Source organism: Ambystoma mexicanum, chromosome 14 (genome assembly GCF_040938575.1).
Source record: "Ambystoma mexicanum isolate Mex_15411 chromosome 14, UKY_AmexF1_1, whole genome shotgun sequence".
In the NCBI taxonomy this organism is placed as follows: domain Eukaryota; kingdom Metazoa; phylum Chordata; class Amphibia; order Caudata; family Ambystomatidae; genus Ambystoma; species Ambystoma mexicanum.
The window spans coordinates 519,020,725-519,033,353 of NC_090940.1; the positions used below are offsets into that span (position 1 = coordinate 519,020,725).

A 12,629-nucleotide genomic window follows, 5' to 3' on the forward strand; every position below is an offset into this window, starting at 1 on the left:
TAATGTATTAATTGAGGCGGCTCAATCTATGTCTACCAAGTACCTCCTTGTTATTTCCTCAATTGCTTCATCAATTAGTCTGAGCCTATTATCAGCTAAGTTAGTCACCACTCTTGCATCCATTTGCTGATCCTTTGACGGTGGTTCAAGGTATCCCATTTTCCATGTGGTTTTAAGGAGGTTATCGTCGCTGTTACGTGTACGTTTTACTTCAAAAGAAGTTGTATTCGCTAGGAGGTTTCTGAAGGTGTAGATATGGTAAGGAGAAGTTTGTTTTCCTGCTAGCTCTCATGTTGGAATTCTTAAATTCTTTTTTGGATGTCCCAGGAATCCAGAGCTACACTCCATTGCTTCCCTCTTGCTGTTGATTCAGGGTCAAGGTGAGATTGGTTTCTTTTACGTTTGTCAGGAAGATCTGGCTTTGGGCAGCAAACTGTCCTAGCGATTCATTTGTCGAATTCAAATCCCCACACAGAAATGAAATTAAATATTTTATATCGCGCTTGTACACAAGTGTTTCAGAGCGCGACCAGGCAGAAAGGGAGGGGAACAAAGAAAAAACAGAAAACAGCGATCTTTCTAGGCCCAGTGACATTTAAGAAAGCGCAAGTGCAAGGGAAAGGAAAATGGGGGAGAAGTGCAGGGGGTGGGGGGGAGGGGGGAGTGGAAAGTGCGAAGCAGAGGAGAGGAAACAAATATTAAATAGAATAAATAATAAATAAGGGCTTTAAACCATGGTAGTGCCGCCAGCAAGTGGCAGGTGAAAGTTAGTCAGAAAGGTATATCTGATAAGTGCAGAAGAAATGTGCGAGGGGGGGCTGTATGGGTACAGATACAGAACTCTAGTGCAGATGGTGGCCTGGAGGCAGAGCAGGAGGGTGAAAGGGTGAGCAGATACCTGGGCCCGAAAGAACAGAGGGTGGCCAGGTGCACAATGCCATGAGAAGAAACAGATCAACAGGGGAGAAGTGGGGCAAAGGCAGAGGCAAAGAGGAAGGTCTTGAGAAGTTTCCGGAACTGAAGATGTTTTTCCTCAAGTTTCAAGGTGGCCGGGAGGCTGTTCCAAAGGGAGGCACCAGCCGAAGCAGATCTACCCACAGCTCGTTTTTTTGCAAAACGACTAACCCTGAGGGAGTTTGAAGTAGAGGAGCGAAGGGCTCGAGAGGGGAGGTATTAACGGAGGGATAGTTGAAGGTATTTTGGACCCAGGCCCAAGAAAGCCTTGTGGACAATGCAGAGAGTTTTAAATTTAATCCTTGCATCCACTGGGAGCCAATGAAGGGATTTCAAGGCTGGAGAGATATGATCCCAGGGCTTGAGGCCAAGGACAAGTCTCGCAGTCCTGTTCTGGATTAGTTGTAGAGGGCGGAGAGTGGAGGCAGGTAGATTTAGGAAGAGGCTGTTACAGTAATCCAGTCTGGAAAGAACCAGATCTTGGGAGACAGTGAGCTTTTGAGGGAAGGAGAGGAAAGGTAGAGTACGTCTAAGGAGGTGGAGTAAAAAGTTAGATTTTTTGGAGACATCAGATGTGTGCGGAGAAGGAAATTGTAGAGTCAAACATAACCCCAAGGTTCTTAGCCGCGCAAGTGGGGGTGGGAATGATGTTATCTGTTGAGCCATCTTCGTTGGAGTCCTCAAGCAGGGCATCCATTTTAGTGACAAAGTGCTCCACTGAGAAATCTTTAGGGTTGCAATAAAGGTTGGTCATCAAGTAGGTTTTAGATTTGATCTTGTGATTTCCCATTGTTTTTGGGTGCCAAGAGACTAGAGTGGAGAGGATGTGTGGGTCTCTTATTAGTATTTTTTCAAGGTGGAGGGAGCACCCTCACCTAACGGCAGTCCGGAGCCCAGCTCTTGGTCTTCCGAGAGGGCCTTTTAGTGTGGGGGAGAAAGCAAGTGTGTTTCCGTCGAGTGATGGTTTGTTTTGCATCCAAGTCTCTTGCAGACATAAAAGGTCGAAAGAACCTAAGTTTATGTCGGAGATAGACGTCAGATGAGAGAAGCCCCTCGTGTTCCATGACCCCAGTGTTATGGATTTGTTTTCCCTCATCAGAGTCCCTGGATCACAGGCGATGGACGAAGTACTTAGTTGCAAGAATTTTTGGCCATCAAAGCTTCTGGGAGCCAGGACCATATTTTTTTTCCTTCAGTGATCGTCCTTTGTTGCGTTGAAGAGCATTTTTCATTGATTCCTTTATTCTTTGAGATGTCTTGATCGATAGTAATGAACCAATTTTTTTGAGGACCTGCTGGAATTCTCTTTCTCGAAAAATCTCTCCCGATAGGAATTTACGTTGGCTTTGGTGTTCCTAGTTGGACTAAAGTTGATTTTGTGGATAACTCCATCACTAGGCTCTCGATTGCCAGGATCTTCTGGTGTTCTGCTGCAAAGTTTTCTGGGAGCCATCTGTTTCCGATGTCCGAAGTTTTGTCTCGTGAGGGACGTATGTCTCCTTGCACATGAACCAGATTTAGAACCATGTTGTCCGTTCCCATCTGTTTTCGGACTTCTGTCAGTCTCATAGCTCCTTTTTCTGGATCCCGACGTTGTGTAGTGTGAACTTCTCACACTTAATCGTCTTTGATGTGATTCGATGGTCGGTTTGCGCGATCTCTTGTCACTTTGAACGTTTCCTCTTTTTGGGCATAGGGAGGATCTTGAGTTATTTTGTCTAGGTGATCTAAGTTCAGTTAGATCGTATCCCAGTTTGTGGAGATTTTTAGATGCTTCCGTTAATAGTTTTTGTTGTGGAGGATAATATGTGCAGATAAATTCGATCCGTGTCCTTGTCATTCATGAACTCCACTATGTCAATATCTCTTGTGACAAGTTTTCTTAGGGAATGCACATGATGCATTAAGTTGAGTATGGCCTTCCTATTCAAAATGACATGATCTGCGTATTTCAGAACACGCTCCATTGCAAAGGAGCGAGTTTTTGACGATCGCTCCGATCTCATCAGCCTCTGTCTCTTCTCTGTAGTAGTCTTTTCCTTCAAGTCTTCTGTTACTTCTAGATCTTCGAAGGAGAGTATGGTCTCTTCCTAGATTACTTTTTAAAACATTTTTTTTATTTCATTTGTATTTGTTTGAAACAACCTTTTACAAAAACCAGTCTCAGTGGATACATTCTTAAAACAGACTCAACTAAGTACATTCTTTAAACGGACAAAGGTGAAAGACAATAAAAAAAAATAAAAAAACAGTAGCCAAAAAGCAGACAGAAAAAACAGAAAAAGGAAACATGTTGCCACCAACGAATATCTTACATACCACTGATTCTCACTTACAAAACCATTCATTATAAAACCGAATTTAAGATTATTCAACAAGAAACTTAAAAGGGAGAAACCTTTCTTATAAAGAGGCGTTAATCAACAATGTTGCAGCTGGCAAGGACCTGAACAGCAGCGATTGTTAAAGGATTATGGACACCAGCTATTAAACGGTCCCAAAAGATTTCTGGTATGTAGTTAGCACTCAGAAAATCAAATCTTGTAAACAGTCGGGCTTGAACTTAACCAGTTCCTTGACAGTCCATTAAGAGATGTTTCAAAGTTTGGGCTTTCGGATTCGAACAATTTTCACACAACTTTACTGCCAAATCCCCTTGGCCTCTTTGAGCCAGGACTTGACCCGCTCTTACAACATTTAAACGGACCCTAAGGAATTGCTTCTCATTTTCCAGTCTGGAAATTTAACCAAATAGCTTGAAACAAAGCCCAGATTCCTTCCTTCGACTATAAATTGATTGGATCTCATTTTCGCCTGCATCATGTCAATTGTAGTGATCCAATCCATTTCTGCCAGTTTTTTTTGGCCTTGCAGGGATTATGTATCTAAGTGTCCAAATCTGTGCTTGCTTTTGATAGTTCCTCGGTGGCCCATTTTTCCAATTTTCTCAGACTCTCTGGACCGCCCCTCGCGGAGTGCTCTGATGTCTCTGTATAGGGAGCTCTCCTGTGCAGTGGAAATAAGCCTAAAGAGTGACATCAGCTTCCATTCTGCAATGATTTTTAAGGAGCTTAGCCCTAGTTCAAATCTAAGGAGGCTCATTGAGACCGACATGGGAAGATTACTAAACTCGACTTTTGAGATCCATCTTGAAGACGAGCGAGGAACTCGATGTTCTGTTGGAATAGTATCATGCAATGACTTAATAGGCTTTCGCTCACTGGTACGTGATCCATTTGTAGTCGGGACATGTGTTTTACGGTTTCCAGAAATTGAGGATTTTGAGAAAGTACTGTCGGTCTGCTTTTTTGTTGCGTTCTCTCTTTTCTCACTTTTGACTGGAAGCCTAATCGGTTTGTTTTCAAGAGCTATACATTTTGATTCTGGTTCAAATGGAGATGAACCCGTTCGAGAAGCAGCTGCTTTCCTTTTGCCTTGATTGGAGGCCACCAAATTGTGATTTGAAGACTCTGTGGGATGTTTGCTGGAGTTCAGGCAGCTGCCATCAGTTCACTTTCCATGGGCGACGGAGGGGGTTTGGCAGCTGTGCTTAGTTATAGGTAGTTGGCCTGTCATTGGCTGTTGAGGTTGGACCTGGCCTTTCGGCAAGGATCTAGTCCGAAGTTGAGAACTGGTTCAGTGGATTTCAGAGGGACGTGCTCATTTGATTTCATTTTAGTTGGTGCATCTGGAAGCACATCAATGCTAACCACCTCTTGAATCGAACAACCGTTTTTTCCCCTTACTGTGAAAAAGTGTGTTTGGGAGGTTGGTTTCAGGTTTGAAGTTTGTCGGCCGTTCTTTTTCTTGTCTTTGATTGCGTTTGTTCCTGGTTCCAGATTTCGAGTGATTACTTTCCGTACTTGATCTTTTGTAGTCATGAGCACAGGAGTTGTAGGAGGACAAGCCACGGTCACCAAAGGTGGAAGCACAGCTTTATCCAGAGCCTGCAACGGGGCAATTGCAGAGAAGGCAAAAGGTTCCCGAGTTGGAGGGTCAGTTTGTGCCTGGACCGTTTCCCTTTTGATGTTGGGATTTGTTTGTGTTTGAACAGAATGGGTGATAACAGATGGTCTCTACACGTTTTTTGCTGTTATGTAACCTAAGAAGTTAAGTCTGGTTTGAGTGCATGAGACCATTGTTAATTGGTCCTTCAAGGTATCACTTATGGCTTCGTAAAGCTTAGTGAAGGGAGCCAGTCCTATTATTAGTGTGGACATTATGGAGAAGAGGTGCGTTTTTCTATGTGGTGTTCCAGGTTCAGCTGCTCCCTGGTACTCACTTTGACTTTGTTTGCCTCTCCGTGCCTCAGGGAGAGAAGACAGGATGGTTTTTCGCGAGTTGGTGTCGTGTTTGGAGGCCATTGAGGGTCCCCTGCTCCTGTTAGAGGCGGTATAGCCAATGGTGCTTCATTCAAGGAATCCCTGTCGAGATCCCTATTGAAGTTTGACTTTACTTTGTCAGTTCCTCCCACCTCGATATGTGCTGTGTCAACCTTTTGATTTTCATTACTGTTATATGGCACACTATTCAAGAACCACTCCTTTGCCCTTTTTTCCCTGATAAGCGAGTAGATTTTAGTGCCGGTGCAAGATGAGCTGAAGAGTTTTTTGTAGTAATGCTTTTTTGTGTCGGGGTGCCCACACGTATCTCTCCTTGAAGAAATTGTCATTAGCGTTGATGCCGGGAGTGTTTTGAGGGGTAGTAGTCACATGTGCAGGCTGGCTCATAGCTCCATTTGCTTGCTCTCCCGGTACCCGGGATCCTTCTAAGAGCTCGATGTCTGATATTGCAGCTTTTTCATTAGAAATCTCAGATTTTATTTTTTAGGGGGAAGAATCTCGTAATCTCTCCTTTGAAGGGGAGTGGGTGCAGTAATTTGTTTGTGTTCTGGTCTTTAGGTATTTAAATGTTTGAGATTCGATTTGGAATATGTCCAAGTTTTGAGGACTTCAAGATTTGTTAGTCTTTCCGGAAAGATTGGTTTTTTTGGGCCCCATCTGAGTGATCTAAATGAACGGAATTCTTTATGGGTCCAAGTGTTGTCAGCAAATCTATATTGATTAGATCCTGTTTGGGGGGGTGGGGGTGGTCAACTGGTGGCCCTTAACAGGGTAACGTCCAGAATTTCTCCAAAAGGCATTGTAGACAATGGGTTTGATTCAAAGACCTCCATAGTGTTAAAAGGAGCAATCTTCCCCGACTGAAGACTCAGGGTCCGTCAAGCTCCCAATTGACGGCGTCTTTAAATCTAGGCCCGTTTTTACAGGGTAAATTTCTATGGTTGTTTCCAGTGTGTGGTGCTGTAGTTTTGAGAGTTGACAAGACTCCTCTTCATTATTCTCTCTGGAAGTCAACATTCGACGGCTCAGTCGGGGCAGGGACTGCTGCAGCAGCCTGTCAGTCATCCGTTTCCATGTAGGTCGGAATGGGTGACTCCGCCCCGATTTTCTCATCTGGACTCACCCCCACTCCAGCGTCCAAGCGAGGGTTCTCGCGTGGAGCCTCTTACAGCCCCAAGAGGCCCTCTCACCACTGCAGGCTCGAGCTCTGGGCGGACCTGCACAGAGGAAGGGCACCCCGCCAACTCGAGCACGGCACCCCTCTGGGTTGTTAAATACAAATAGGCCAAGGTAAATCTTGGTGGATAAGTACCATGTCATAGAATCATAAACACAATATAAAAACACCACAATGCTTAAGGTACACAGACCAACACATAGACCTTGTTCAAAATCACCAACAGGATTTCTAGGCAAGTCAGACTTAATTAGACACATGTAAAATAGAACACACCTATTCAGGGGCAATAAAACCACAAGTTACTTTTAGATTACTTAAAAAAAAAAAATATTTATATTTATTTAAAAAGGTAGTAGAGCCTGTCAGTCACGCAGTGACACTCAGTTAAGGAATCACTTAGTAAACCAACCCTGTTACCAACCTAGTTTTCTGAATAGTGGAACACACATTCATGGAACAGGTTAAAACTACACTTGCATTCAGGATAACTCAGTTATACTAGGTGAGTAAGACCTAATATTGCAAAGAACTATTAATTATAAGTTACTCACCGTAGTGACCAACGTACTCCTAGACAATAGTCCCCTTTCCTCCATACTGCATGGGCGTCCCTCGCTAGGGACGGGAGACTGTCTGCCCAAATGCTGCATCAGACCTGGAGCTGGCATCCAAACAGTAGTGCTTGCAGAAGGCCGAAGGCGTAGCCCACGTAGCTGCCTTGCTGAAGACCAGCCACGGAACTTTCCTTTGAAAAGCCACAGGTGTAGCTTTGGCTCCGATAGCGTGGGCATGCATATTTGCCGGGAGCGGTCTGTGCTGCCCCTCATAGGCCTCCTTGATGGCCACCATCCATCTTGCTATGGAGGCTTTGGAAGCTTGATAGCCTGGCCATGACCCGCCGAAGGTGACAAAGAGCTTCCGACTTGTGAAAGCTTTTAGTCCGGTCCAGATAGAATTTTAGAGTGTGCCAGACATCTAGACAGGGCAGAACCCTCTGAGCATCGTCCTTCGGGTCCGAAAAGAAAGTGGGTAACACCATCTTTTCATTGAGGTGAAAAGAGGAGACCACCTTTAGTAAGAATGCAGGGGTGTTCTAAGCACCACCTTGTCCTTATGAAAAGTAGGATAAGGCTCTGAAGCCATCAGTGCCTGGATTTCACCGACCCTGCATGCAGATGTAAGGCCCCACCAGTAGGGCTGTCTTAAAAGTGACTAGATTTATGTCGGCGGACGCCATGGGTTTGAAAGTTTTATGAGCCAGGGCACCCAAGACCAAGTTAAGGTCGCATCCCGGGTGTGGCTTTTTGATAGGGGGGTAGTCTGGTGAGGCCCGCCAGATGTCTTAACCACCAGATTAGAGGAAGAGAATACGACTTCCTCTGAATTCCAGTAGGCTCCGATAGCCGCCAAATAGGTGCAACATGTGTCCAACTGCACACCGTAGTGTGCAGAGCATGATAGGACATTGTCCAGAGTGCAGGTCAATGGTTCGACCTCTTTTGACAAAGCCCAGTGGCAGAACCCAGTCCACTTGCTTTTGTACTGGCTCCTGGTAGCATCACTACTGGCGCCCTGTATAATGTCTAGGTTAGCCTGAGACACATGTAGAGTTTTTAGCGTGACCTATTCAGGATCCATGCTGCAAGGGCTAGTTTCTGGGGGGCGGGGTGGATGACCGTGCCCCCCTGTTGCGAGTGTAGGTGAGCTGGACTCAACGGAAGGTGCAACAGGGCCTGATCCGACAGGCTGAGCAGTTCAGAGAACCATGGCCTCGCCAGCCACCACGGAGCTATAATGATGACCGGAGGTGCCGGGCCTCCCTGATCTTGCAGATTACCCTGTGAACCAGGGGAGTGCGAGGAAAGCCATGCGCGTTCATGTTGTCCCATTGTATCTGCATTGCGTCGCCCAGAGAGCCCCTGTCTTGGCCCTGCCAGGACGCAAACTGGGGGCCCCTCCTGTTGCACCAAGTGGTAAAGATATCCACCTGAGGCTGACCCCATCTGTTGAAGATCCCCTGAAGGACTTGTTGTTTCAACTGCCATTCGTAGTTGTCTGCACCCAGTCTGAAGAACTTGTCCGCCTCCAGGTTGAACTCCCCCGGGAGGTGGCTTGCCCTCAAGTGTATGTTGTTCTCCAGAGCCCAGTCCCAAATGTTGACTACCAAGGCGCATAGGGAAGGAGACCTGGTGCTACCCTGCTTGTTGATGTAATACATGCTGGTGGAATTGTCTGTTTGGATGAGGATCATCTTGCCACTGACAATTGGACTGTGGCTGTCCAAAGTGGCTCCCCAGCCCTCCAAAGAAGAGTCTATGGTGATGGTAACCTGCAGTGCTGGTTGCCTGAAGGGTCTGCGTATCCTCAGATTGCAGTCCATGCTCTACTAGACAAGGTCCTGGTGGAGGAATGCTGACGAGTTCCGCCTGGGAACCCCTCGCCTGACCATGTGTCTGCGAAGTGCAGTTGCAACCGTCTCATTTTGAGCCTTGGGTATAGCACTGCCAGTAGACATGCCGCCATAATACCCAAGAGTTGCTGGTACCCCCATGCTGAGGTCACTGGTCTGTTGAGAAAATGACCTGTGGCCCTCTTGATGGCTGTGATTTTGTCCTCAGAGGGAAAAACTCTCAGAGCTTGTGTCCCAGATGAGGCCCTGGACATTAGAGTCTGAGTGGGCTCCAGCTGTGACTTCTTGAGATTGATGGAAAATCCCAAATCGTGTAGCGTATTCATGAGGGCAGAGGTGTGCTGGACCGCCTCCGGGGATCTCGCCCTGACGAGCCAGTAGTCTAGGTACGGATAGACATGGTGTTCCTGGGCCCTGAGAAGGGCTGCCACTGCATTCATAAATCTGGAAAAGACCCTGGGGGCTGAATTGAGGCCAAAGGAAATAAAAGCCCATGATCCAAAACCTCAGAAAGGACCGATGAGGCTGCCAGATCAGGATGTGTAGGATGACTCAAAATGCAGGATTATTAAGACTAGTGGATCTCATCAATCACACAAGAAATGGCGAAAGAAGGAGGGAGACGGTGGCCCTTCTGTGCATTACGGAGGCTGAATTAACAGCCTGCGAGTAATAAAGACAGTCATAAAGGTAAAACCACTGCCACCAGCCATTCATGTAAAACTCGCAATTGTAACAAAATGTTATCAGTTAAGTAAAAAAGGGGATACATTGCATCCCCCCACCACTCAACAAAAGGTGGGGTGTGCTGGCTTACCTATACAAAATGTAAAGGGGATGAAAACCCCTCTTTACTACTTGGGAACAGTAGTTCACCCAAGTATATGAAAGAGAAATTAACAGGTGAGCCTAAAGGGTCAACCCAGCCTAAGCCCAAAAGTTGTATGAAACCAACTTCAACCACACACTATGGAGAGACATAAAAAGGTCACCCATACAAAGAGTTAAAGACTAGGTGAGGGTGGGTGGGGGGGGGGGGTGGGGGATTCCCATATATGCATCAGGTAATAGAATTACAAAGTCCAAGCAAAATGTTCTGGGGTTGACATGTCGGGAAGATGTATAATCAAATATGAAATTCTTACCTAACAGTGGGCTATACAAAGGGTCCCTGCCAAAGCCAAAACACACACAGACCTCCCCCTCCCAGAATGGTAGATTAAGGACCAACAAAGGACAATCACACAAGAAATGGCAAAAACAGAACGGAGACACCATGTTAGAACATAGGTGACCAAAAGGTTCCAGGAGCAGATAGAAGGGGGATACTAGGTATGCCCTTAGCACTCCACATAAGGTGGTGTGTGCTAATCTCGCATTAGTCAAAGTATTAGGAAGGATACAAAGTATCCCTCTTTTCTTAAGAATAGTTTAGGGAAAATGAAAGAATATTCAAGGAGAACACAAAGGGTCTGCAGAAACACCGCACATAGGGTGCTGTGTGCTGCAAAAGTGAAACACAGATGCCTTTAAGAGATATGGAGGAAAGCAAGACTCCATAAAATAGGGTAAAACGGAGAACAAAGTCCCCATGGTTAGAGCAAGTAAGAATGAATGAGGGGTAAAAGGCTCCACTTATTCAGGAAAACAAGAAAAAGGTCCAGAGGTCCAGCAAAAACAGCTTCGGTTTTCACTAGGAGAGGGGATTAAGCAGAACACTGATAAATCTCCCTAATAGACAACTTACCCAGGGACCAACTGAGGAGTTCAAAGAACAGCACTGTTCTGACAGCCATGTAGGCTTCTCAAAGCACCACACCAGAAAGGTGGTGCAACTTCAGGTGGACTAGAATAGATGTCCCTTTGGCAGCAAACAGAAGGTAACGAAACCAAGGAAACCAGAATAAGTTTCGAGAACAAAGTTAACTAAAGGAACTCAAATCATGGAATTGAGATCCATCTGCTCTGACTGAATAAAATGCACAACACACAACGGACATTAAGAACATAAGATTACCTTGGAGAGCCAATTGCTGTACAAGATGGGCCTGGCAAGCGCCTTTTCCTTCTCAACATTGGGGAAATGTTTTAGTGCAACCATGTTAATGTTCTCATCAGTCCAATGTCTTTCTTCATCCTCAACAAGCCTATAATAAATACACATTTAAAATGATTAAAAGTCAGGTAAAATTTCCACCAACTAGGCATGTACTTTAAACCCAGAAGCATCACAGAAGTCACACGGGACAAAGACAGGATACATGGTGTAAAGTCTTAGAGAGGCCGAAAGGACGTGTAGGCAGATTGTTAGGACAGTTTATCTGAAGCCCTACCACTGACTTCATCGAAGCCATACAACTGAGCCAGTAAAACAATCCACTCTTAGTATAAGGCTGTAACAAGGCTGTACCACCTGAGTTCAGGGTATCTTAGACAGAACAGCCAGGCTTATTTTAGGAGGGAGATGGGGTTGTAGAATCATTACAATTAAACTGTAGGACATATATTGTCCAAAGAAACATTGACACACTATGTATTGTAAAAAATAAATGGTTTATTTAAATACAACTAGGCCAAGATAAATCTTGGGGGCAATAAGTACCATCACATTATATATAACCACAATTATAAACATACAACAGTATGCTTGTAGGTACACAGACCAAAGCATATACCCTATGGGGCATTCAGGGTACAGTATGGCTGGCATTGTTAAGATGTACCAACAGTGCTTTGTGCCGGCCATGCTTTACGGCCTGGAAGCTCTGCCCATGCAGGACCTGAATTGGCTCAACATCTTAGAGGGCCATTATTGGCGGGCAGTATTAGGCCTAGGGCCGGCTTGTTCCATGAATATCTGAGGCTTGAATTAGGTTTAACCTCACTGAAGGGAATGGCCTGCGTGCTCGGGGTGTTTTTTATTTGAAATCATGTACTTCACCTGTGTGTAAACTGCTTGCAGTAGTGGGAAACAATTATGACTCAGAAAATATCCCACGTGGGGGTAATTTTAAACATCTTAATGAATCCCACTTTCTGAGGATTGGTTGGATTCAAGCCACAAAGAGAATGCGATCATATGCCCACTTGAAAAAATCATTTGTACTTAAGCTAAATCGATGGGACTGGTGTGAAAATTATTCCCACTAAGCAAAGCAGAAAGGGTACAAGGCAGTGTCTCATGTAGTGCATAGACACAGGAGGATACAACCCTATTTGCTCCTGTGTCCGGACCCGGATGTAAGGGATTTCCTGTTGAGGTTGCGTAACAACCAATTACAGGCCCTTGCTATTACAAGCCCCCACCAGGACTTGGTATTAAAGGATAGGTCCTGTCATATCCGTGGGAGATCTGATTTTTTGGAGACCGCCAGACATGTGCTCACTTCTTGCACTAAATTGGGACCATTGTATATGAGTATGCTGGGAAAATTGGTACATAGCTATGAGACCATCCTTGGAGATCCATTTTGGGACTATTGTCTTAATTGAGACACTATCATCTGAGCTTGCTCTGTTTAGAGTGTGGGCACATGTCAGGAACTTACTGCCGAATTAATGTCATTAATCATAGAGAGTTGAAGCAGTATCTTCTCTCTCGTTCATTTTAGCGCCACACTTCACTCCATTTTAATTTTGTTTTATTCCATTGTGATGTACTGCTGTATGATGTGATAGGTCATGACATTTTTACTTTGTGATTTCATTTCATTTTTTAGCATGTCATTCTGACACTCTTATT

At 45.1% G+C, this 12,629-nt stretch overlaps 1 protein-coding gene across 1 annotated transcript in view; it reads right to left on the reverse strand.

Moving 5' to 3' along the window:
- DYNC1H1 (dynein cytoplasmic 1 heavy chain 1) overlaps positions 1-12,629 on the reverse strand; it is a 2,031,190-nt gene that overhangs the window by 1,279,210 nt on the left and 739,351 nt on the right. The window contains exon 43 of the mRNA XM_069637760.1: positions 10,905-11,034. Coding sequence (XP_069493861.1) covers positions 10,905-11,034 — 130 coding nt within the window. The remainder of the gene's footprint in view (positions 1-10,904; positions 11,035-12,629) is intronic.